Here is a 26,385-nt window from a genome sequence, read left to right as displayed (position 1 = left end):
AAACCCTCATAATATAAGGGTGACAGCATTTATTATATCTGTACACAGTGCAATACCTAAAAAATAATCACACATTCCCCTAAGTGTAGAAAGCAATTCAATCATTTAGTGCATGAACAATCAACATCAGACGTCCACTGACTCTGTGCCTGTACTTGTCTGTCTTTAAAAAAAAGAAAAAAAAAAGTACTTTCTTGGCTCTCGTTTCTGAGAGGCAATCGTTTCATGATCAAAACGGCTCTGTGTGCTGAGGATTTTTTTTTTCCATTATTTTGTTTCCAGCGTTTATGAAGCCAGTCAATCCGGTTCTATCAGATTTCTGCAGAACTGGAAAAGCCAGAGGGAACTGGCTGGGTTTCTGTGTGTGTGTGCTTAGGAGGAGGACTGCTCAGACCTGTTTCCCCAGAAGCCATGAGTCTGGAGGCGGGCGGGGCATGGGGAGCTGGAGTCTATCCTTCACTTTTCTTCTTAGCCTGCTTCTTACCTTATATCTCTCTATCTCTCTCATTCTCTTTCTCTTGGCATCTGGACCTCTGCCTTGAAGCTGAGGGAAGAGTGGACAGACTGAGGTGAGTCTGTAAGTGTGGTCCATTCATTATCCTCATCCTGCAGTGGTTAAATAGAGCTATGTAGTGGAGGTAGGCTTTAATTACCTGCTGAGAGGGAAGATGTGAGTTCCTTTTGGCTCAGACTGTTCAGTTGTTGCTTCATTGGCTGAAATGATGCATTGAAAAAGCCAAGGTGTTGTTTTCTGAGCTATATATATATATATATATAGACGGAGTGTAGCACAGTGGGTAAGGAACTGGACTTGTAACCGAAAGGTCGTAGGTTCGATTCCCGGGTAGGACACTGCCGTTGTACCCTTGAGCAAGGTACTTAACCGAAATAGCTTCAGTATATATCCAGCTGTATAAATGGATACAATGTAAAATGCTGTGTAAAAAGTTGTGTAAGTCGCTCTGGATAAGAGCGTCTGCTAAATGCCTGTAATGTAATGTAATATATATATATACATATACATTCCCCTTAATCTAACTTGTTTGTTTGAACTTTGAACTCATTTTGATTATAGTCGACAATCTATGGCATGACAAAAATGGATGTTTAATGTCAGGTTTCATTTTCTCCAGATTTTTGTAGTTTCTATATTCTTTCTGTTGGTCTGGAGGCAGAACGTACTGCCCGTTGCTTTTAGGGACCTTACCCAGAGCGTAACGGCAGGGAGCACGAGAGGTGACAGATGACAAGCGTGTGGAAAAGGAACATCGGAATTATAACCGCCGCGCACTGAAATCTAGACATGTCGTGACAATGTGACAGCATTGCAGCGGCTCATTTTCCCACGGTCCGCCGTGGATCTCTGGCACATCCCTTTTTATTCCTTGTCACTGACAGCGCCTGGGTCTGTCACCTAGGACTGAGTCTAGGAGGACAGTGCAGGGGCCTATCATCACGTTTTCGTACTGAAAACCGAAAAGTCTGAATTGCAGTTTTTAAGATGCTGCTGCTATGTGTTTGTGTGTGTTTAAATATTGATGTTTATGATTTACACAAATCCAATTTCAGTCTGTGGAAGCTGGGATGGGCCAATGGTTTTCATTAGCGGACCATGAATAAATGAATCATTAAGGATTTCTCTCTGATAATATCTCTTTTGGAGGTTCAGCTATGCTTGCAGTCCTCCCCAGCCACACAAAATGTCAGCATGCTTTACAATCTTATCCACAATCAGATCCTAGGAAACATAAAAATGGCTGAGTCACTGGTTATTTATATATATATGTTATATCACCCAATCATTGGAATCATTATTAGAATGACTGCCATCACTGATTCACATGAATTATTACTCTAGTTTTATTAATGTTAAGAGCCTTTCAAACTATAGGTATATGAACTGGATATTCTATACATAATTCTGTCAAAATGTGTAAGCAGTAAAAATGAAAACAAACAGAGTGAGCTGTACTCTTTCAGTGTTTTCTATAACGGAGCCCAAGACCTGAAGCCACTGTTCCTCCCATGTCCACTGACACAAGTCCCCTTACTGCTCTAGGATACTGGGGGTGGGGGTGGGGATTGTGACTGTTTTTTTCACCGCCTTCCTCTATGCATGTGTATGTGGGGTGAACATGTCACCTCTCGCTCTGTTTACACATTCAGGATATGGTGAACGTTTCTCAACTTGCAAAGAGAGAGAGAGAGAGAGAGAGAGAGAGAGAGAGCCAGGTGAGAGAGCAAGTGAGTGTGTGTGCGTGTGTGTGTGTGTGTGTGTGAGAGAGAGAGAGAGAGAGAGAGAGAACAGTTCAACAGCTCACATTAAAATGCAAACTGGAGGGTTACACCCTCCTGTGCAGTGCTGTCGAACTAAAGGAAAACTGTAATGAGGAAACCTTATATTATAAACCATAACTCTTGCATTATGACATACCTTGTTGGAAAATTGGCATGTATAAGTATGACATATGGGAAAATACATTAGAAAATTGCCCTGTAAAGGCAACAATTATCTTGCGAATGGGTTATGTCCTTGTTAAAAGGTCAAAGATCTGTAAAATCAATTTGTTATTCATTACCTCACCTGTTTCTTTGGCAATGTAGCATGGTTATTATCGACTTGGTACAGAGCTTGCACCCATTCAAATGTCTGACAGCTAAAATAACCATTTTGGCCAGGCTGATGTGATTTCCCTTAGACTAACCAGCAGATTATGTAACAATTCCTGTTTTTCAATGTGCAGTGTTCTCCTTTTACTTTTGTTAAACCTAAAAAATGGCTTTGTATAATGTGTGCAATTTAATAAACAAAGTCAGGGTTTATTAAACTCACCTACCAACCACCCTAAGCAGACATTGATAACTTGGACCTTGGGCAACTTCCTAGAAAAACCCGTCCGGCAAGTTTGGCTTATTCTCAATATCAGCAGCACTGAACAATCGCTCATTTACATGCTTGCACACGACGTGGTCAAGAAGACCTCGTTAAGCTCAAACACCACATGAAAACCATGAAGACTTTGTCTTTTTTAACCAGGAAATTCCATTGGATTCCATAAGAAGTTAAGTTGTTCAGAAGGAGAGGGTGTAGGTCTCCACTGGCGAGAAGAGGCAGTGCTTAAAAATCGCAATGGCTCTGGAGAGCTTCACTGAACTATTGCACAGGCTGAAGGATCTTCACGAGAGAGAGATTGAAGGTGGGTCACTATTCTCAGAAGTGTCAATAAGCCTTTCACAGCTTAATGGCATTTCCTGTGTTCAACATTGATCTATTAAACTGCAAAGGAGCCTCATGCATTTCAGTATGCACTTACTGTGACATTTAAAAAATTTATAATTTAAGAAATTGGGTTTTTGGTTTGGTCCGGAAGTTAGAATCATTAATAAAGTAAAAATAGGAAAATTTCAATACAGCTAAAAACGGGAATGATTTATTTTAGTCTTACAGTTTTGTTAATATTTATCAAGGATGCCAATAATATTGGAGGTGACGGTGGATGTGCACATAGTTATTCATTTATTTTTCTGCTCTGGTTTTCTAGGATGGCAAGAGAAGGTTTTGGAACTGACCAATCAGAAATGCTGGTGAGTGTTAATCCCACGATCTGTGGATAGAACAGTACTGCTGGCTAATGTGGAGATAATGAATATGTAGGAAAGGATGATGCTGATAATGAATATAGCTCCTCTTCCTCTAAGCAGCGATACAAAAAGAATGGAGGAGCTGTTCAACAAGAACCAGCTGCTACGAGAGCAACAGAGGCTTCTGACAGAGAACATTAAACAGCTGGAAAACAGGTATGCGTGTGTGTGTGTGTGGCTGCATGTAAGGTTTATCGGTGTGCATGGCAGCACAGTATGTCGCTCACACCATACATGTGGTTGCATGTATTTTCTGTGGGGATCCAATACTTGTACGTTTACTGTATATCAGTATCTGAAGAAAAACACATATTCAACATATACAAATGGCCATGTGAAGTTGTTGGTGAATTCTGTCTGCTTATACATGAGGTGAGAAGGTACAGAAGTTAATGTTCTTAAGGGCAGAAAGTCAGTGTTCATTGTGGTGCTGTATAGACAAATCACATATGGCCAACACAATACTCTCATACAGTGTGGGTATGTAATATGCATGCAGAGGGTATTCTCCATTTAGAAATAATGGCTCTCACAGCGGTTTGGTGGAGTTCCAGACCCTTATAAATAGCTTTGTAACCCTATCCAGACTGATATATTTCAAAAAATATTTTCTCATGTCTTCTGAAATTTCCTTGATTGTGGCATAGTGTGCATGTAGAAACTTTGTGGAGACTACTTCACTCTGATGGTAAGGCTCAAAATGAGTGAGGTTCAGATTCAACAGGACTGGCTGCAATCTAGCCTGGCTGTGTTCAATCAGCTGCATCTAATTAGCAATTCAATTTGGTTAATTGGTTGATTGAGTAACTAAAGGGGCAATTATTTTGCATGGGTGATATGGGTGTTTGATAACGTTTTTCATTAAATAAATGAAATAATGATTTAAAATGTGTTTTGTGTTTAGACAGTTTTCCTTTATCTAATATAAAATTTTGCTTAAAGTTCAGAAAACATTCTGTGACAAATATGCTATGATAGAGGAAATCAGGAAGGAGCAAATACCTGTTCACAGCACTGTATATGCCACCATTGGTACACATATGCATACTGGTCCATGGGGCCTCAACATCACCTCTAATAACCTTTGTCTCCCAGGTTAAGGGCAGGCCTGTGTGATCGGTGCACGGTCACCCAGGACGTAGCCAAGCGGAGACAGCAGGAGTATGAATCCTCACAGATCCAGAGTCTCCAGCACATCACTGTCCTCGGTACCTGCTCCACCTTCCCAATCACTGACATACTGCCCTTGCAGGGCTTTAGGACTTTCTTTTGATGTTGAGCGTGATATCCTGCTACATTAGATATCAGTCAGCTGCTGTTTGTGGTAGAATTGAAAACCTGTTGGGCAGCAGCACCCGAAGACCAAGCTAGCCTGCTAGTCCCGCAATGTTACATTACATTACATTTATTTAGCAGATGCTATCCAAAGCGGTGATGCATCTTCCATACAGAGTGACTGTGTGTCAAACAGCAGTTCTGTAACAGGTCTGTTGCTGGGTGTCACATTCTGATTCTGTATTTGTCTCCAGTGAGTGAGATGAATGCGCTCAAGAAGGAGAACAAGAGGCTGCAAGATGAAGTTAAGAACCTGCGGGGGGCGCTTGAGTGAGTTTGTCCCTTTAACCCATGAGTCTGTATTAGTGTTTCTCACTGTGCACACACATGCATTCATACAACACACATGCATTCATTCACCACATACCGACATAGCAAAGGGTGCATGGTCAAGAAACCACAAAAATGTACATATGCATTATTGTCCCCACACAAAAACAAATAGGACACACATCCACACATGGAACAGGTGGCTCAACACTGGTGATTCAGAAACGTTCAGGACGTGTGTTCCAAGGAATTCATTGTTTATATCTCTGTTCAGTGGTCAGAGCAGTCAGGATTCACTGGCTCCTGCCCCAGAGATCAGGCAGGCACCAGATCCTTCGCTCTCTGCAACGGCTTTAATTGCAACAGCCATAAAAGCCAGCAAGCAGCCACAAGGGGGCACCACACCTGGCCTGACGATCGTAAAAAGTGACCCAGATCAGAACAGCTGTGTCATTGAAGGTGAGATAAAAGACACTCATGACCCTAGTACTTGCTGTTTCTGTGAGATTGACAATGATGCATCAGTGTTAATTAGTTATTTCTTACACACGTCTGATTAAGGTTAACAGCAACAGTGTTCAATTCAAGAACAATTTTTAAGTAAAATTCATAAGCCACAAACCCTATATGTGCATTCATTCATTGGTTAATGTGTGTCTTGATTACTTTATAGAGAGGTTTCCAGGATATAGGAAGCAACAGAGCTGGAATGGACATGAAAGTCAAGTAGGTCATTGTACTTCATATTCTACATATTAGTTGTGTTATGACCATCCAGTAGGGACACAGGAGTATAATAGGTCTGCAGAATGTGTACACTGTAGATTGCAAGCTAAGTGTGTACACCTCCATACTACCCTTCTGCTCTTATGTTCTCCAGATGGCACACAGGGTCCATATTCCTGCTTCCATCTCCCCAGGACAGAGGGCAGAACAGCACACTGTCCGGGGACCCATAGCTGGAGAGAAGAGGTGAGAAAAAAAGCAAAAAGAAAGAGAGAATGAGGGAAGAAAAGAGCAGAGTTAGGGAAAATGAGGGAGAGATAAAAGTATTTGGCCCTGCGATAGATTGGCGGTCTGTCCAGGGTGCAATCCTGCCTCTCGCTCATTGCATGCTGGGATAGGCTCCAGCCCCCCCTTCCCCCTGCGACCCTTACCAGGACAAGCGGGTATAGATAATTGATGGATGGATAAACGTATTTGAACGTGTGAAATTTAAAATATGGAGGATAAGAGGGATGGGGAGGAAAGAGGAAGGGGAGACACTAACAGAAAAAGAGACAGTGAGAAAAACGGATTTGGAACAGAAGGTGGAAGAAAGGAATGATGATTCAAGACAGGGTACATGAAAAAGGTGCATTTATCCAAGGGCCCATGCACATCTGTTCACAGCTAAGCATTTTCTGCTTTGTCCTTCATCTTCTCATCTAAGGGTGCACAGTGTGGAAGCTATGGAGCCACGACTTTCCCCCAGCTCACCTTCGCTTCCCCCCCCTTCATCCCTGGTCTTCTTAAAGAACCTCCCTTATTCCTCCTCCTCACCATCTACCATGGCGGAAGAGAAGCCTGTTCGTAACGTGCTCCACGCTCCGGTTCCATACCGGCCCCGCCCCATTAAGACACCCCGCCTCTCGCTGCCCTGGTCCCTGACGGAGCAGCCAGACTGGGCGTCCCTTGGGCCCTTGTGCGGCATTGGGGTTGGGCCCCATCAGACACCTTCTCTAACAGAAAACAGCAAGGGCCTGCTGCTGGTGAAGGACCTGAACCAGAATGGAAAGAGGGGCATGGAGCCGCACAGGGCTGATAGAGATGCCCCCCAGCTCTACAGCACCGCCCTATCTTTGAGGAGGGCCATGTCAGCAGAGCAGGCAGCGAGAAAGGACAAAACAGAGGAGAGAGCAGCAGGGCCAGTCTGGTGGAATTCCAACATGAGGCAACCGGAAAGGATATTTGGAGAGAACCTGCGAGACGGTGAGACAGATGCACCTCTTGACCTCTCTGACCCTGGGAAGGGCAAGCTTGGCGAGCACCAGCAGTTTTATGAGACCAGTCCAGCCTTGCTGGACAAGGGTGTTAAAGAGGAAGAGCAATTATCTGGCAGGATGGACACTCCCACCCAGACATCAACAGGCTCCTCCTCTTCCTCTTCGTCACCACTGGTGCACAGCTCACCCTCCTCTGCTTGCTCCACCAGCAGCCTACAGCAGGAGCAAGGACAGCACAAACAGCAGCAAGACACACTGGTACAACACACAAACATATGTGCCACACATATACATTTAAACAGTCGTGTGTGATTGCTTGACTAAGTGCTCAACAGCATTGAACTATTTTAAATAGAGGAGAAAATATTGTACTCTGATTCGGTCTGAGCCTTAGTATATTTTAATATATTTTTTATCCTTTTCCAAATATGAGCCTGATAGTGATGCATGAATGAGATATTTGTCATGATTTAAATCAGACCATTTGATTCCAGGACCAAGATGAATCAATGGAAGCCAAACAAGATTTGAACTCAGAACTATGCGCAAATGCAGGGGAAAAGAAAGTACCTGCTCTGACCATCTCTCTTCATCCAGGTACAGATAATTTTGTGTATACATTTGTGTCTGAGTGTGTATATGAGTGGGTGTTTGTGTGAGAATATGCATATTTTTGCCCAATGCTTTAGTGTGTGTTTGCTGTATAAATATAGTTCCATTGGTCTCCTCACAGTGGGTGTCCTGGAGGCACCGAAGCCAGGATCAGAGAAGAAGGATTCATGTGATGGTGAGGTCAGTCCTGCTCAAAGGCGATTCAGACATTTTTATTTTTCTGTGTCGCACAGTCAGTCCAGACAAATCCAGGGAGGACCAGATATTGGCCCATTGGCTTTTAATGATGAGACCAACAGTTTACATAGTCTAAAACAACAGTGTATAGTCTGCTAAAATACATATAGTAGTATCTGTATAGTATGTATGATAATGCATAGTACATATCCTGAGTTTAGGATGTTGGTATAGATTAGCTGAGTTTGTGCTGTTTTTGTTGTTCACATGCACTTTTTACTATTAGGCTTGTACTAAGTTCAGAATTTTTATATAGATGGACCTGGAGCTCCCTCCAGAGAACAAACTGGAGGAGCAATCAGAGGACGTTCTCTCCTCTTTTGAGATGAGCCAAAATGGGAAGAGGAAGACAAGAGGGCAGTTTACAGGGAGAGAAGGTAAGGATATCAGTCATTCATTCACTCACCTAAGCTTCCAACATTTCACATTTTTTATAGCACATGTGCATGTACGGTCACGCAAGTCTGAAGCTGGCGGTTTCCCGTTATTAAATGAACATGTTTGTACTAGCAGTAAGAGGGGAGTGTTCATGAAAATCTTCTTGCAAAGTGAATGTTTCACTGGATGTCACATGACAAAAGAACTTATGCCCACCGAAACACCTCTCAGTGGTTATGCAGTGGTGTCTTTACAATTGTGACAATGCAACTGAAAGATCCACTGTCATACACACAGTTTTGAGTCGCTGTATGGGTCTTTGCTCTTATTAATGCCAACAGAACACATTTCAACACAACACAGACATTTCCCACAATACAACACAGACATTTCTCAAACACAGGAAGTTCATTCATCAAGCTGGGATACCATAGTCACATAAAAAGGAAGCCAGAAACATTTTGGAACGAATATATCACATTCCAACATAATTTTGTGCCCTCTTACTTTCCTCTCTCACCATAGATATATTTTTGGCTCCATGGATAAAAGTTGTATTATTTCACACATTGTCAAGTCGTTGCATCCTGTTATTTTGTTATTTTACTAAATGATAACAGCCCTGCGGCCCCGATCTCCCAAGGAAAGGAGGGTGAAGTTGAGCCCTGGATGGCAGGTGAAAACACAGAGTGTCGTGGAGCAGAGCTGATGACCCCCAAACAGCACGGCCAGGTAAGAGGGGTCTGGAACAAACTGACATGCAAAATTGCATGGTCGACTTTAAGCTATTTAAAAGCAGCTTAAGAATCTCAGTAATGATTTCTACTTGGTACGTGATTGAGAAACAAAGTAAACAGTGGTGCAGCTGATCTCGCTGGCTGCCTGTCAGGACGTCATGTGTTACCAGTGGAGATACAATGAATATTTCAGTCAGATGACAGGGCAGGGAATGGATATCCTTAAACAACCCAATTGTTTGAGAAGGCTTATTTCAACATTGAGAATGCGGACTCATTTCGTGATTTTTTGCCAGAATAACTGCTATTTGTAGGAGTTTTCTATTTATCATATGATCTTAGACATACATTATCTACATTTAGTGTTATACTATAATCCTACACAACACGCGAGAGGTAAAAGATGACACTCAGTCCAGCAAATACCTCCACCAACACTATGCAATTTTCCAGATATGCCAGTTCCACATGTCAGATACTCACCAAAAGATAATTGTTTCTTCCATGCCCTTCATAGATGCATGCATTTTCATGACAGTACCTCAAATTGGGCATGAGATATTCCCATTTAAATTCTCGCCAAACTTAAGCATTTTAGTCTGTTATTGCAACACCATGAGAACAGTCAGCCCTATATTTGTCCGTTGGGCAGACATTAGTTCTCCAGCACCCCCCTGCTGATAGGCACACAAAGTTGGTGTTACTTGAATCCGTTAATTCTACTTTTAAATCTGTAGAATTATGCCTGGTGGGAGCAAAACTGGGCTACAAAAAAATGTGACATTTTTAAAGAAATATTGCTGGAGGGAAACAAAGTAACAGTATGTTTTTCATTGAATTTCCACATGTGATTGAATATGCAATTAATCATGGATTAATCATGGAATTGTTTTGTGATTAATCGCAATTTGAAAAAAAAAAGATTGTTTGATGTTTCATTTTTACTTTCTATCAGTGGAGAGTTACTGGTGTGTCATCAGTTCCTTCATGGAATGTATCTACAGTTATTTAAAAGGCAAAATCTTGTCATTAGCACTGGAAACATTGTAGCTTGAGATCAATTTCAGATTTGTTGCAAAAAACAAAAGAATGCATATTATTTGAAAACAGACCCAGGTGCACAGATTACTTGCTTACCCATGATCGCTTTCCATCACCGGCAGTGGTTTAAAATGCTCAGGCTCACCCATGTTTAATGATTTTCTTTAATGTTTAGTAAGCATAGCTCACACACTCATTCATGTCATTGTTTTACTTTTTTGTCTCCTCCTAGATGCATGTACAATGAGAGAGCATCGTTTATAGACAACGTCTAACTATACTCCTCCAAACGGCTGTGCTGAGCATCTGCTTCCACTGGAAGACTTTACCCAGCATCCATCATTTTACTAATGTGGAAAGAGGGGTGCCCACTAAAAAGTGAATAATAGTCACCACTGAAATTTCTGTTAATAGAAACTTTACCAGCAGAGCTCAGCACTGTGCTGCTGTGGGGAAGGCCAAGGAGGACTCTGGCACCAGCATGTATCCCCTATAAAGAAGAACTTGTACAGCTAAGAGGAAAACATGAAAAACAAAATCCTTCTTGTGGCTTTAAGCACTTCAGTGTTGCAGCCCCAAACAAGCATTGGGTTGCATTTTTTGCATCTAGTGTTACCACCTTCCATCCTCCTGTTCATGAGGTCATTCTCTCCGTATAACCCAAGAATGACCCCAAATCACACACAAACTCATATCACACTCATACCACACACAAGCACACATGCACACACACACACACACACACACACACACACACACACACACACACACACACACACACACACACGTACCTAACCAAATTAACTGTTGTTGAATTATAAAAGTTAAAACTCTGAGACTACATAGAGTCTAATGAGCGCTTTCAATGTGTGTTAATCAAAATGACAAAAATTGAGAAACTGAAAGAAAACCAACTTTCTTCTTCTCCTTTTGGTTCTTAGTAGTACACATTTTGTAATACTGAATTTTCCAATCACAGCTTCTGTGAACTGCATAGGGAAGCTGAGGGGAGCAGGTATTTCCCTTTAAAGCTGTAAATCTATGATAAATTTACGCATACACTACTTCCACATATTTCAAGCATATATATTACAGTTACTGCAATTATTAAGAGCATAATACATGATGCCATTCATAAAGAGGAGCACTTGAGCATGACCTTGAAAATACTTAAACATTCTCAGAAAAATTATAATCAGGTGCAGATGGAGATTCCTCTCCCCTCAAACCACACCCCATTCTGCAATCTCATCGAGGGCGTCACATTGGCTGTACAGAGCCTGACAGTGACATCATATCCTTTCCCAGCTGTGTGGAAACCCTTTTCTGTAATAATGCGGAATGAAGAAAGTGGAGGCATTGGCAATACAACAGGAAAAGAACACAGTGCTTTCAACATCGGGCCAAAATGAAGAAATAACAAAAGATGGGAAGGAGAGAAACTGTTCACCCACATACACACAAAAACACATCTTCAATCTTTAAACTCTGAAATGGTCTATGCCTAGTTTATTTCATGCCTAGGGGAACGCTGTTTGGTCATGAAGTGTGTGGAATTTAAATGAGAATTCTTCCGCAAACTGGGGTTTGGTTTACAAATGTTTGTGGCTTTTCCTGGGTTTGGTTTACAAATGTTTGTGGATTTCAAGGTTGTTTGTGTTTCAGTTATAACCTGTATTGTCATGGCAATTGACAAGATGCTTAAAAGTTTACAGATTGACCACCCTTTATGACATTTATCATAAAGAAAACTATTTCTATTAACTTTGTAATATCTGACCACATATACATCTAAAGCTGTAGGGATAACAAGTGGAACTGATTCTAGAGGCTACTATATAGGGACATTGCATGTTCCCATATGACCCTTGCATTATACTAGAAGGTTAATTACCCCGATTATATGGACATATAATAATGGTTCCAAAATGTGGAAGAAAACCCTAATTGACAATGTGGATTTGCATTTTTTTCCCTAGATGGAAGTTTTTTTGTGAACATTTATTTTGCAACAGGGGTTAAACAGATACACATTTTCATATGTTATATGGATATGTTTATCTAATAATCCAAAAACAAAAGCAGATTGATATGGAAAGCATTTCCTTTAACAAAGAGATGGAATTTCACACATTAAGCAGATGCCATTATGTTTGTACAGCATTTAGCTAAATGTGATCTTGTAAAGAATTAGATGAAAAATCACTACTTGTGTTAACCTGTGAGAGAATTTGAGGGAAACAATTGGTTTTAAAATGTAAACATTGTCTAAGAGTCTTTGTGATTTCTCGGTGAAATGTACCTGTACATGGCACAATGTTCTAGAGGCTGGTGAAAATAAATTTGAATTTTTCTAGACTTACTAGAAACTTTCCATAGGCCCACGGGAGGGAGAACTTTAAAGCTTTGAAAATGTTACTGAGCACTCATATTCAATATCTATCTTTAAATACACAGATTTTATATAGATATATATTGATACTGTTATACCAAGAGAACTTTAAATGGCAACCCCAGACAGCGTGTGAAAAATCTATTTGGGGTAAACTGCTTTATCTGATGAATGCATGAGTGTTATCAAGTCACTGTCAAATCACATAAATTTGTCTTAATGTGTAGATATTTAGTACATACAATCTATCTTGCATAAAATAAAATAATTCCTCTAAACACATCAGATAAGGTAATGTAAAATTGTACTTGTACATTTAAAAATCTACTGACAGGTGTTGGGATAGAATACTTAATGTGATACATGCAATAGTTGTTTTTCCCCTAACATTGTGTCAATGTTTCAATCAATGTCTTAACCAATAAATACATTCATTTACATTTACATGGAGAAATGTAGCCTACCTGATTAAAGGGAATGTATAGGATGCGCAACCTCAATAATCAGATGAAAAATGGGGTTTATTTTCATTCGTTGGCCTTTGAGACACTCGCAAACCCAGCTCTTTGACCTCAGGGACTTCTCCTCTAGTGTAAGAAATAAAAGAAACTAAAATCAAAATGTATTTATATAGCGCAGTTTGCCTTAGAAATTAAGATGGCATTCTCAAAACATGTGCATGGATAAGGTAGATATGTATGGAAAACTATTTTTCAGTTCATAATTATTATGACCTCAGTATCATATCAAAAGAGGAGTACAACTTAAAACAGAATGCCCGAGTTCGTTCCTCTGTGTCCGTCCTAGTGTAGTCGTGCAGCCGATTCTTTTTTTCTAACCGTTCGTGATGAAGCCTAATTATGCATGCGGAAGTTTCTCTTCGTGCGGTGAGGAAGCCCTCCGCCGGTCTCAAAGAACCTTTTTTTCTGATGACTGCACTATTGGGAGAATGTAACTTCCTCATGTGCTGATTGTTAACATCCTATGTACTCACTCCACCGGCACTTCTCAAGTGAACGATATGGAGGAATCGTCTATATCATAAATAGAGGGGCCTTCAAAAATTGGTCTATACATACTTTAAAAATAACCTTTCGATGGAATATAGGCTGCTTCATTTTCCCGGATAATACTAAGATTTAACATCTGATTTGAAGTAAGTATGAGTCTTCTGTAGAATCGTCTCTGGAGATTATTTAAACAATTAACCACCGTTTCCTCACTTTATACACTGATATTAAAATATAGAATTAGTCAATAAGTGTTAATTTAATATTGCAAAGGCAGTCGACTAAATAGACTAAATAGGCTACTGAAGAAAGAAAATACTATAGCCTCCTTTATTTCAGGGACATTAGTTAAGCTACTCTTGTTCGTAAAAAAATGTCCAAAATGGGTCAAATATAAACTATAAATGATATCTAAATAAATTATGACACTCGTCCGCATTCTATAAACTGTAACGGAGTAAATAAAGCAGGAAAATGAACGAATAAATAAATGGCGTTAGTGACAAATAAACTGAACAATGTGCCTGCATTGATTTACTGTCTGCTTGGCACTTGGCTTTCAGTAGCCTCTATTTATTTATCTTTTTATTTATTTATACAATTTGTGCTTGCATGCTGTCGATTTGGAATTCGAATGCTCGTGCAGACCTACGTGTTTTAATGTACCATCGGTGTTTCGGTGATCCTTCGCATAATAATAATAATAATATCGGCTCGGGGGACACACACTTGGGGAAAGTTACAATTAACTTCTGTTTTGCAAGCTTGTTTCCTTGGAGAAGGCTGATTCTCTTTTGTGGTCCAGTGTTTTACTGCAAGAAGTAGGCTACATAAATTACATTCACTCTCATGTAACACATGTGGATGCTGCTTTGCTCTGTCTTTGATATTTACCTAGGATGGCAAGTGTGATTTAGGCCTATACATTTTTTCTTCGCCATTTCCATTATCGTCGTCTGAAGGTTGGTTGTAAAAGTTGGTTTTGCTACAGCTTCTTGTGGTCAGCCAAGGGAGCACTGGAATCCAAGTTCCACGTGGGATGAACTAGGCTTTAGTCACCGCAAAGCAAGCTAAGTCGGCAGTACCTACTGTAATTGCTGCAGAGAGAGACTTCGTCTGTTTGTCGCAGATGATATAATCAGATTCGCTTCAATGTTCTTAAAGAGAAAATCACTGTCTGTGTAAGGACTACACAGACTGACCCGAGGGTACAGTACATACAGGATCCTAAATAAAACATGTTACTCAAACATTGCGTAGCTCATCCTATCATATAGAAATACCCAAATACCCTATCAGAATGGGCTCCTATATAAAATGGGTTACTTACTGGATAGCTCATTCTTTCATATAGAGATGACATGTCAGAATGGGTTCATATGTAAAATACTGCAGGTTACTCAGACATTGATTGGGTAGCTCATTGTGTTTCATTTTGAGTGGTAGGTCAGTTTGTCAGAACACCAGTTCCCTTGGTTCTTGTTTTGGAATCTCTCCTTGAATTAAATGCTGCTTGCTTCTACATTGCATCCTCATGCTAACACACAGTGCACAGTCTTGTCACAGGTGCAAGTCAAAACACAACTCAGTCCTACAAAAATCTGTCACACTAAGACAAGAAAAGTTTTCATTTAAAACAATCAACAAATACACTCCACAGTAGTGTGAGAACTTCTTTCATTAGGGCTTAACGAGGTCATTGCCTTCAGCTGTAGGCACTTGTCTGGTGTTGCAGTGTAAAGGAGTGGAGCCAATGGTAGGTGTAGTATTGTCCCTCTATGATGGTAGCCTTACCTAATGTAAGGTACTCATTGGTACTAGGTAAGAATTTATCTTCAGTAGTTCACTGCAACACTAATTTATTTGCCGCATATATGCCATATAGCAAACATATTACAGTGTGCAGCAGTTACAAGAGAAATAGTCCCAGTGAGTGTATGCACTGTGTCTGACAGGTTCCAGAATGGGTTGCATTGAATCCAAGGAGCAGAAGGCTATCAACAAAGTGATAAACGACGACTTCCTGAACAAGGCTCAGGCACCCCACTATGTCAAAGACCCCACGTCCGGGAACAAGGCAGTGAGTAGAGACATGTGTTGGGTTTGCTACATGGGATACAACTAGGTTCGGGTAAAGGAGGGAAAAGGTGAGGAGAGAACAGGTGTATGTTAAGGAGAACATGGAGGGCAGCATTATTGTCAGGGTGGCTGATGTCAAGCCTGGCACACCCTATGATTTCTGAGGTATTCAGTATTTTTTAGAAACCTGAAAGGGGGCTGGGGTGGGAAGATTACATCAAAACTTGAATTATGGAACTCTGGTAGTTGACTCCTTTATGTGGTCATTATTTATTTTTTATTTTTTTTATTTTTATTTTTTGGAACTGTTGGAAATAATGCAGTTTAACAGATTTTTACAAAGTCAGAAAAGTCCAGCTAGGGTAATATTGCCCTACTGAATGTGTCAAATTTGCCTTCCCTTGTTTACTGTAACCTATAGTGATGACACTTGCTTTTGAGAGAGAGGGGAAGAGAGAGAGAGAGCTTGAAAAGATAGAGTGATGTGTTCCAATGTGTATCTTCTTATGACATGCCCTAACTGTTCATAAACATTACACTGTTGAATTGTTGGCTGTTGCCAGCTGAACTAAGATGACTTACAGTGCCACTTCTTCATTCATTATTCCCAGAGGTTAACTCTGGTTAACACAGTTAGCATGATGCTATTTCAGCTAATAGCATGTACTTTCTTTCTCCTTCTGCCCTCTCTACAGAACAGAACCAGCTCCTCCAACCTCCCAGTCTGCACTGACGGTGAGTGGCAGAACATAAATCAGGAGCTTCCCAGCTTCAGAGCGCTTTGTTTGTGCAATTATTATCAGTAAGATCAAAATTAAGTAGTACAAATTTCAATGGGTTAAAAGTACTTCCATAATGCAGGGCTAACATACTTTCTAACTCACCAGGCCACCCAGTATAGACAGAAATAACCTAACATTGTCGAGCTGACACTACCTCGTCCTGTGCTACAAACTGTCAAGGCCTAGGTTACTCCCACGATATGTCACCTCATTTATGGTTTATAATGTGTGAGACAGTTTCAGAGACTCAATTCAGTGTCTGCCTCCACTTTCTCTTTGAAACCTCTTGTACCGCAGTTTGTAACACTACCAACCTACAGAAGCATTTGCTTTTAAAGGGAATTTTACCTCTAAAATATCTGCAATGTTCAGAAGCTTTCGTATAAGTGTTCTGAATTTAAAGGTATTTCTAAAGGTGCCAGTATACTCTAAATGAAATCAAACTTTTTGTTTGAAACTACCCTTTTTGAACAAGAGATGAGCAAAAAATAGGCCGTGTTTTGAGTTCAAACGTTGTGGTGTGTGTATGCCCCCAGCACAAACTATTCACAAACAGTTTGCAATGAGCCTATATCTGTAGCCAGTGGAGGGAGATGAGAAGGGGAGTGACATGGCTGAGCCTAGGGAGGCTGGAAGTTTTAAGAGCAGCAATGTTGTGGATGAGGTTCAGAGGCCTGATGGCACAGGCAGGGAGCTCAGCGAGGAGGGAGTTTCGGTACTTGAGAAAAGAGATCTAATACCCAGACCAGGAGCTGGGTTGAGTAAGTGGCAAGGAAGTGGTGGATTCTGTGGGTATTAGCCTGCTCAGTAACATTCTGTATGCCTCCTTTAGCCTGATTATATGATATTTAATTCAAGCTTAGGTGCAGACAATATGATTAATTCCCTGCATGCTTACCTGCTCCCCCTTTTTCCCTGTAGGTCCAGAAAACATTGTGATTGCACTGTATGACTATGAGGCCATGCATGAAGGAGACTTGGGCTTCAAAAAGGGTGACAGACTGAAAGTCCTTCAAGAGTGAGTGTTGCTTGCATAGTCCATTAGCCACAGGACTGAAACGATATCCCTGTAAGAAAACACTCCTAAGATGACTCCAAAATATTTTACATGGATTTTGAATGTTGCTGGCATCATTGTCTCACTTTGGGGGCCATGTTGCGCATGCTTGCTTCATTTTGACAGTGAACGTGGTAATGCCCTGCGGGCGGGAACAAAAGTATCAGTCAGTCATTTTGTGAACAACAAACTTCCTCATCCCATCACATCGCCATTTAGTTATGCCAGCAGAGAATGGAAAGTAGAGGTGGTGTTTCTAGTGTCAACATGGTGAGAGTCAAATTCAAGCTTATCTCAGGAGCTACATTCGTTGTAACCAGATCTGTGTATTCACAGTGGAGATATGATCGAATCTATATGTTGGCGAGGAAGATCATGCTCTGTGACTATCCCTTGGCACTGTGGGATTGCCTCTGTGCGTGTATGTGTGTGTGTGTGTGTGTGTGTGTGTGTGTATGCAGTGGTACACAGATGATGTCAGTATAGCGTAAAACCAGATTTGTGTATATTCTCTGCTGGAGACATATACATACATCAGACATATATAGCCAGTGAATGGAAGTAGCAGGTTAATGACATTCTCTCTGATTTTACTGCTAAGCTGCATATGACTGATATATTGCTATTGCCAGTGATTATGGAATTAGAGGCAATAGGGCAGCTGGCTCTGTCTGAACGTCCTTTTCTCTAATGTTCATATTCCACGCAGTATATTAAATGAGCTAACCAATAGAGCAGTATGTTTTGTCAGGAAATGGTTTGGCTTAAACACGCCACTAGAGACATTCTATTCCACACTAAATGCGATGGAAGGTCGGGAGTGCCTAATGTGGGAAGGATCTACACTGTCCAAGAGCTTGCTAGAGCCTCATTATTCCTTGACATGAGGCGTAATATGATTCCTGTAGCTAGCGAGCTAGTGAGTCTTACCCAGCCTTTCAGGGCTTCCGGAGGAAACCCAATGGCAAGATGGACACACGCCTTGCTGGCTAAATGTCATTTGTGTTTGAATAGGAGTTACTCTGGAGTGGGAATGACCTGACTCAGTTACAGTTACAGAGGACATTATAACTGACCAACTCACTAGTGTAAGCAACTGTTGGGCACAGGGACTCGAAGCGAAGCTACCATCTTCAATTACCATGTCTTCCCTCTGCTGATCATTCCGTATCACATTTTGTATTTAATAATATTTCAATTGATGAGGATTGTTAAAGCAGGGCTCTCTCTCTCTCTCTCTCTCTCTCTCTCTCTCTCTCTCTCTCTCTCTCTCTCTCTCTCTCTCTCTCTCTCTCTCTCTCTCTCTCTCTCTCTCTCTCTCTCTCTCTCTCTCTCTCTCTCTCTCTCTCTCTCTCTCTCTCTCTCTCTCTCTCTCTCTCTCTCTCTGTCCTTCATTTCTCTGCAGGTCAGGGGAGTGGTGGAATGCAGTGTCTATCAGTACAGGAAAGGAGGGCTACATCCCCAGTAACTATGTAGCTAAAGACAGTTTGGAGACAGAGGAGTGAGTACACTGGTTACAACAAATAAGATACTGTCTGAAGGCATAGTTAAAGTGTGGCTAATCTGGAGAAAATGTACCATGATTCCGACTGCAATAAAAATTGGAATATTAAGGATGTTACAGAGCCACCAGGTTCATTTAAATGCAAGTTTGGAAAGAAGTACAATAATATAGTACGTCTTCAAAGATGAAGCATGTTCATTTTGCATGATTACATTGCAGAGAACCCAGAGATGTTCCACAAAATAATTACAGATAAAAAACAAGAACAGAGCAGACGAAAGAGTGGTGAACCACAAGACTATGCTAATGAGTTGATGTAGAACATGAATGCAAATGGTAACCATGTTGTGTAATAAATGTGTTTTTATTCGAGTGATTTTAATGCAAACAGTTTTGCTTATCTGTCTGTTAGTGGCAGGAAATTTCAGAATGAAATCAAATATTTGAAATGATAGCAGAAAACAGAAAGATGAATGGCCTTAGTGTAAGCATATTTAGAGTTTTTATTTATTTATTTATTTATGTTTGGTTATTCATTATAGCAGACACAGTTAAAATAAACTGTCCACATGTGAATAGATTTGAGCTCTTTATTGCTTCATAGGTGGTTCTTCAAAGGTATCAGCAGGAAAGATGCAGAGAGACAGTTGCTGGCCTCAGGAAATTGCGTTGGGTCCTTTATGATCCGAGACAGTGAAACCCCCAAAGGTAAGCCCTCTGACTGGATGCACTTGTCACTGTGTAACCACTGTGAATATGGGATGAAAGCAGTAATTCTTCATTTTGTCTGTGGTTCTACTTTGAGTCTTATTCAGTTATTGGTGTGTGGTGCATTAGACATTAAATATTATTGTTCATCCATCCATCCATCCATCCATCCAATATCTATACCCAGGGCAGGGCAGATTAGAATTTTTTTCAAATAAAAGGGCAGTTACATACATATGATAGAGAGGCTGTTGTGATCGTACAAAAAGTTAGGGAAGTTGGCCATTCAGGACACCATTGGGTAACATTACCTTACAAATCAACCTGACCTTTTACCTAATCTGGTAACCATATCCATTTCTGTGAGGAACTTAAGCATTGTTATTTCTCACAGGCAGTTACTCCTTGTCGGTGAGAGACAGAGATGCTAAATTTGGTGACAGGGTCAAGCATTACAAGATTCGTACTCTGGACGATGGAGGCTTCTACATTTCTCCCAGGATCACCTTTAGCACTCTGCAGGACCTGGTCAGCCACTACAAGAGTGAGTGCCCTCTGCTGGCAGGACATGTCCGGAGAAGTTCTGTGTTATGAGTTTTTTTGTAATATTTTGAATGTACTACAGAAACCAATTATAATGTGTGTTCTGTTTGCGTGTGTGTGTGTGAGGGTATGTGTGTGTGAGAGAGAGACAGTGATTGCCTGTGTATGCATGTGTGTGTGTGACTGCCTGTGTATGCATGTGTGTGTGTGTGTGTGAGAGAGAGACAGTGATTGCCTGTGTATGCATGTGTGTGTGTGACTGTGACTGCCTGTGTATGTATGTGTGTGTGTGACTGTGAATACCTGTGTATGTATGTGTGTGTGTGACTGTGACTGCCTGTGTATGTATGTGTGTGTGTGACTGTGAATACCTGTCTATGTATGTGTGTGTGCGTGTGTACATGCATGCATGTGCGCATGCTCATCTAAATGTTGGTGTGACTGTGTGTCTGTACAGAACAGTCTGATGGGCTGTGCCAAGCTCTGACGGTCCCATGCCTCAGTCCCAAACCGCAGAAGCCCTGGGAGAAGGATGCGTGGGAGATCCCTCGGGAATCTCTGAGGCTGGAAAGACGTCTGGGTGCAGGACAGTTTGGGGAGGTCTGGATGGGTAAGCCAAAATCGCGGCATGTAAACAAAGGAACTGGAAACCTAATGGGTTTTCTTCAGTCATCTGACTTTAGCTCAAATATTTGTACTGGCTGCATTTTCATAGAGCACACAAACTGTTTTATGTTGAGTGTGGTCCTCTGTAATTTGTATTTGAATTTAAATGTATCAATAAACAATATTTAGACATATTCAGGTGATTGTCAACTTTAAATTGGATTATGTTTCAAATAAGTGAAAGGTTCTTGTCTAATCAGCACAGTTAGGCTTCCCTGGAGATGACGTAGTGCAATAATACTCTTTCATTGCTTTGCCCTGTCCCAGCCACATATAACAACCACACAAAGGTGGCAGTGAAGACAATGAAGCCAAACAGTATGTCAGTGGAAGCTTTCTTAGCTGAGGCCAACCTGATGAAGACATTACAGCACGACAAGCTGGTGCGGCTTAATGCCGTGGTTACCAAGGAGGAGCCCATCTACATTATCACAGAATTTATGGAGAAAGGTAAGCAGTAACCTCTTTCTGTTTCTTGCTGACTTTATCCTAACTCTTTCTCTCTCTCTCTCCCTGTCTTTATCTCCACATATTTTCGTAATCTACTGGTCTAGCTGTTTGTTGGGAAAGGTAAAGAATGCTCAGAAAGTAACCCTTTCCCTATGTAATCAGATTACAAACATCAGGACCATTGAATAAATGGCTCATCTCCTTTCACCTTGTCTGTGGCTTTCTCTCTACACTTTTACTGAGCTCATGAAGAGAGAGGGTAAGGATTATCAAGTGTTCATACTCCTCCTCTACATGTCACGTAATATTATGATAACTATGTACAGTACACCCCGGCTGTAATGACATATCTAACTGTCATTGGATCCCAACTACTAAATGAAATGTGGGAGATGTACATGTAATAAAAAATAATTTAACCTCTTTGGCTGATGTGTCGACAGGCAGTTTACTGGATTTCCTGAGGAGTAATGAGGGAAGCCGTATCCAGCTCCCAAAACTCATAGACTTCTCCGCACAGGTGAGTCCTGCTGGAGAAAAACACACACACACACACACACGCAAGCATGCACGCACGCACACACACATACACACACGCACTATACAGACCCTGTACTTGAATTTCACCCAAAGGCACATACTAGTAACTACAATGATCCAGACATTCCCTGTGTTTTCTTTTCAGGCCCAGTTCCTGAACAATCATATAATTTGCAGACCATAGATGGCTTTGGAATGGCACTGTTAATGATTTGCTATTCATGATTTACAATGACAGAAGTCTGGAAGATGGGTTTATGTGCTGCTGGCATACTCAGGGCTGCAGGGACCTGGCCACATTTGTACATAATTTGTTCTCGGGTCGGTAAGACCCGCTCGCTGGCAGGGGCACACCCTCAGCTCTTAGTACAAAGAGAGCTGAAAGGGGAGCAGTGTGAGGCACAGTCTGACAAGGAAACTACAAACACAAGGTTGTGATTGGGCATAAAATGGGCATTACAGACCATGTGCGCTTAAGAGTTAACAGACACACTGACAAAAAGAGGCACAGGCAAACAACAACAAAACAGGCAGGGAACTGTAGAATGACATGGTATCATTTTTTAAAACTTTGTCTCGTTTATTTCGTTATTCGGTGTGGCTTCTTCTGGTTGTATCGCACTTTAATATGACGCCGTTGGCGCGCGAATGAGTAGTACTTCCGCTTAGGCAGAGGACGTCAGTTGAGAGGTGGTCCTTCAATGTGGCCCAGGACGCATTCGTGTTCACACTGCTAAAAAATGTGGCCATATGCGACCCAGCCCACCTCCGAATGTGGTCTGAGTGATCGGATCTCAATGCGTCCTCAATGCGTCTTGGGTGCGTTCACACCTGTAGTTAGAGCTGTCCACTTGTGATCGGATCACCCAAGACGCATTTTAACGCCAGGTGTGAACAGGGCCTTTGGCACAAAGACCCAAATTACAGCATGGGGTGAAACAAATTATGCACAGAACAAAGACAAGCACACACAGAAACTCTGAAGAACAGACAAACAAACAAACACACACACAGTGTGACTCACACTGGGCTTCATCATAATCCAGGTTGTCAGGAAATAATCCCCAAACACAAGCTCTGTGTTCACTATAAGAGTAAAGCCCATGAACAAAGGCAGAATTATTCACTGATCAGCCCTGTGCTCTGATACACTGTTGTGCATGGTTACACAGTGTCTTCTTTTTAAACAATAAAGCAGGCCTTTCCCCTGTGAAGCAATTTCAATATTCAAATGAGCTCATTTTGTATTAACTGCCTCTGTGTGTGGGATTACGTGTGCAAGCATGCACGTATGTGCATGTGCAAGAGTATGTATTTCTGCCATACGCATGCACGCATGTGGGTAAGACTGCAGTATATTTATCTACTTCTGGAAAAAAATGTTTTGTATCCTTTTCCCGGTATACTGTGGAACTCAAAGTGTCTCTGTTCATAGTGTTGACCATAAATTAGGTTTTAAAAAGGAGCAGAGGAAGTTTAAAAAGCAGAACATTATACTTATCTAATTTTACAGAGAGAGAGTGAGAGAGAGAGTGAGAGATAAATATTCATGAGATCGACACACAAGCCCTACAAGAGGAAAGAGGAAAGAATCTGAGACAGGTTCACACTACTGTGCAATTCGATACTGTTATTCTGATACTGCGTTAATGCATTCCAACTGCAAATTATAGGTCTATACCTTACTGCGAGATCTGAGCTGCTGTATTTATGCTAGAAGAAAATGTATGTGCCATCTCCTGAGTTGGAGTGCTGGTTTAAGAAAATATTAAGAGTACATGTCCCATAATTAGTTATGCACACCTATTGGGGTTTCTCCTGAGATGGCAGCATGAGTCTGATTAGAAAGCCATTTTCATAGTTTTAGCCTTCACACTGAAAGATCACTGCTGTACCACATCAGCATCCATCCATCCATCCATTATCCATACCCGCTTATCCTGGTCAGGGTCGTCAGAGGTGCTGGAGCCTATCCCAGTATGCATTGGATGAGAGGCAGAAATACACCCTGGACAGGTGGCAAATCTGTCGCAGGGCACCACATCAGCTTTACCTAGTAAATGAACTGCATGTTGTCACAGTCATCTGAACATTGCAGGGTGGCTGTATCTTCTGAGCAGAAGTGATCTGATGAGATGACTTGCACTGCGTCTGGAGGAATGCTTATCGTTGCACACTAGAAAGCAGGAAGGATTTAACTGCTGAGTCTTCTGATCACTGCAGTACTGTGTTCCCAGATTGCAGAGGGAATGGCATACATTGAGCAAAGGAACTACATCCACAGAGACCTGCGAGCTGCCAACATCCTCGTCTCTGAGACCTTGGCGTGTAAGATCGCTGACTTTGGCCTGGCCCGCATCATCGAGGACAATGAATATAGTGCCCGGGAAGGTGAGCCAAGGGCCTGGAACTGTTTTTTTAATATTAGGTGATCAACCTTTCAACATCCATAGTAGAGTTCAGCACACACCCCACAAATCTACAGAATACTGGTCCATGCAAATCAGCCAATCCAAGCATTAGGGACAACACCACTTGGAAGAATCATTGACCAACAGTGCCACCTGCTGGCCCCTGGCAGAACTGCTGCAAATCCCATGATCATGCAAAATTTAGCTCCGATATGAATGACTTTCTTGCCTAGCCTTTGAATCATGATACTGCTTTTGCCTGGTACAGTGATTCCCACATTTCTGAGCTCACTTCCCACCTAATGAGTGAACACATTTTCAGTGACCCAACCATAAATATAGAATTTCTGTCATGATGGGACACTAGCATTTAACAGCCTCTCCCTGCCGTCACAGGAGCCAAATTCCCCATCAAGTGGACTGCACCAGAGGCCATCCACTACGGCTCCTTCACCATCAAGTCTGATGTGTGGTCCTTTGGCATCCTTCTAACAGAGATCATCAGCTATGGACGAACCCCATACCCAGGTACGTAGATGAGTTTCCCCAGTAAACAGGTCACTGTGACACAATAATTTTTTCACAATAATTTTTTAACACCATTTTAGACTGTAGACACCACACAGAGGGAGCCCAACACAAAAGCTGACAACTGCAAGAGCATTTGCCCCTAAAATAAACAGCATATTCCAGAAAAGATCATTGGTACCAAGTAACTAAGATACTGTGGGAACAATTATAAGTTTCTTGAAGTTCCTGAAGAAAAGTAAAGTTTTTCTGTTCTATAACTGAAACACAGCAGGAGAAAGGTGGCACTGAGATGTTATACTCAATAATATTTTTTTAATGTTACCGAATCTCTAATTACTGTGTGCGTTTGGCCCAGGAATGCCACACTCGGAGTTGATTCGATCCCTGGAGAGGGGCTACCGCATGCAGCGCATGGACAACTGTCCGCAGGAGCTTTACGATATTATGCTGATGTGCTGGAAAAGCAGGCCAGAGGACCGGCCCACATTTGAGTACCTACAAAGTGTGCTGGAAGACTTCTACACAGCCACAGAGACTCAATACCAACAACAACCATGACATCATGATATGCACACATGTACGCCCTCTCTCTCTCACACACGCACACACATACACGCACATATGCACACACACACACACACACAAACACACACACACACACACACACACAGTCAGTTTCATAACTGGTAAAGATACACAGGCACAGGAAAAATTATACTTTAGTTGTAATGAAAGTCCCTGGGTCTTACCACTTATCTTTACTATTCATATTGAATGAACACGGAAATGTGTTGGTGGGGTAACACATACAGTCTTACAGATACTTATAATGAAAGATACACAGCACACACAGATAAAGGCGCGCACACACACACACACACATGCATGCACACATACACACACACTGGTTAAATGCTGAATTTAAAAGGGTTGTGGTAAATTAACCTTTGTAATTACATATTATTGTGCATCTTCTAAGATACTGCATTTGAAAATCAACTGTTTAAATTTTGTGTTTAAATCTCATTTTCATATCGTAGACAATTTTCTTTTGTAATTATCATTTGAAGTACTGGAATGCTTTTCTTTGCTTGAGAAACATCTATTTTCTCTTTAAAACAAGACCAAAAACATGAAATTGAAATATAAAATCATCCCACCTTTGAATATCAAAACAACCGTTGTCCCCGCCCACAGAGATAGAAACACGCACCCAATCCCCCCTGCTTCCCCACACAGCTCACCATATCATATGGGAATATGGAGGGAATGCACTTATCATATGTATCTTAATCACTATTGTTGGAGCGAAACGTATCATCACCTGTGAGACTTGGGACTTGGTGGGATTATCTTGTTGTCTTCAACAGCATTAATCATTATTTAGTGGTATTTGTACAGTAAAACTAATGTAGTGTATGCATTTACTCAGGTATATTTTAATGGGATACAACATTGCTGTGCTGTCTACTGTC

General features: G+C 41.3%; 2 protein-coding genes across 9 annotated transcripts; both read left to right on the top strand.

Moving 5' to 3' along the window:
* The first annotated feature begins 424 nt into the window (after positions 1–424).
* On the top strand, positions 425–10,985 carry rbbp8l (retinoblastoma binding protein 8-like). 7 transcript variants are annotated; one of them, XM_035381072.1, is made up of 16 exons: positions 425–569; positions 2,167–2,232; positions 3,038–3,197; positions 3,543–3,585; positions 3,700–3,798; positions 4,738–4,850; positions 5,172–5,247; positions 5,522–5,706; positions 5,921–5,973; positions 6,128–6,219; positions 6,680–7,490; positions 7,727–7,829; positions 7,966–8,024; positions 8,338–8,458; positions 9,103–9,191; positions 10,470–10,985. In XM_035381072.1, the coding sequence occupies exons 3-16, from the start codon at positions 3,131–3,133 to the stop codon at positions 10,482–10,484; spliced, it is 1,926 nt and encodes a 641-aa protein (XP_035236963.1). In that variant the 5' UTR covers positions 425–569; positions 2,167–2,232; positions 3,038–3,130; the 3' UTR covers positions 10,485–10,985. The 7 variants fall into 7 exon arrangements, 5 of the variants coding, with proteins under 5 accessions (XP_035236963.1, XP_035236964.1, XP_035236960.1 ...); XM_035381073.1 differs by lacking the exon at positions 2,167–2,232 and having other exon boundaries at positions 3,703–3,798; XM_035381069.1 differs by lacking the exon at positions 2,167–2,232.
* A 2,586-nt stretch (positions 10,986–13,571) lies between these two features.
* On the top strand, positions 13,572–26,050 carry hck (HCK proto-oncogene, Src family tyrosine kinase). Of its 2 annotated transcripts, none has more exons than XM_035380624.1 (13): positions 13,572–13,789; positions 15,595–15,719; positions 16,414–16,453; positions 17,422–17,518; positions 18,963–19,058; positions 19,666–19,769; positions 20,164–20,313; positions 20,770–20,922; positions 21,246–21,428; positions 21,872–21,948; positions 24,206–24,359; positions 24,776–24,907; positions 25,266–26,050. In XM_035380624.1, the coding sequence occupies exons 2-13, from the start codon at positions 15,603–15,605 to the stop codon at positions 25,466–25,468; spliced, it is 1,506 nt and encodes a 501-aa protein (XP_035236515.1). In that variant the 5' UTR covers positions 13,572–13,789; positions 15,595–15,602; the 3' UTR covers positions 25,469–26,050. The 2 variants fall into 2 exon arrangements, with proteins under 2 accessions (XP_035236515.1, XP_035236514.1); XM_035380623.1 differs by having other exon boundaries at positions 13,573–13,785.
* The last annotated feature ends 335 nt before the right edge of the window (positions 26,051–26,385 follow it).

Source organism: Anguilla anguilla, chromosome 11 (assembly GCF_013347855.1).
Source record: "Anguilla anguilla isolate fAngAng1 chromosome 11, fAngAng1.pri, whole genome shotgun sequence".
NCBI classification, from domain to species: domain Eukaryota; kingdom Metazoa; phylum Chordata; class Actinopteri; order Anguilliformes; family Anguillidae; genus Anguilla; species Anguilla anguilla.
Note: the sequence above shows the minus strand (reverse complement) of the source record. Positions and strands in the feature narration are given on the sequence as shown.

Bases quoted from the DNA above. Each gene is read 5' to 3' on its own strand.
- rbbp8l (XM_035381069.1), top strand. From the start codon at position 3,131: ATGGCTCTGGAGAGCTTCACTGAACTATTGCACAGGCTGAAGGATCTT. The intron at 6,220-6,679 runs GTGAGAAAAAAA...TTCTCATCTAAG, and splicing joins CCCATAGCTGGAGAGAAGAG to GGTGCACAGTGTGGAAGCTA. The intron at 8,025-8,337 runs GTCAGTCCTGCT...ATTTTTATATAG, and splicing joins AGGATTCATGTGATGGTGAG to ATGGACCTGGAGCTCCCTCC.
- hck (XM_035380624.1), top strand. From the start codon at position 15,603: ATGGGTTGCATTGAATCCAAGGAGCAGAAGGCTATCAACAAAGTGATA. The intron at 21,429-21,871 runs GTAAGCAGTAAC...ATGTGTCGACAG, and splicing joins CACAGAATTTATGGAGAAAG to GCAGTTTACTGGATTTCCTG. The intron at 21,949-24,205 runs GTGAGTCCTGCT...CTGTGTTCCCAG, and splicing joins TCATAGACTTCTCCGCACAG to ATTGCAGAGGGAATGGCATA.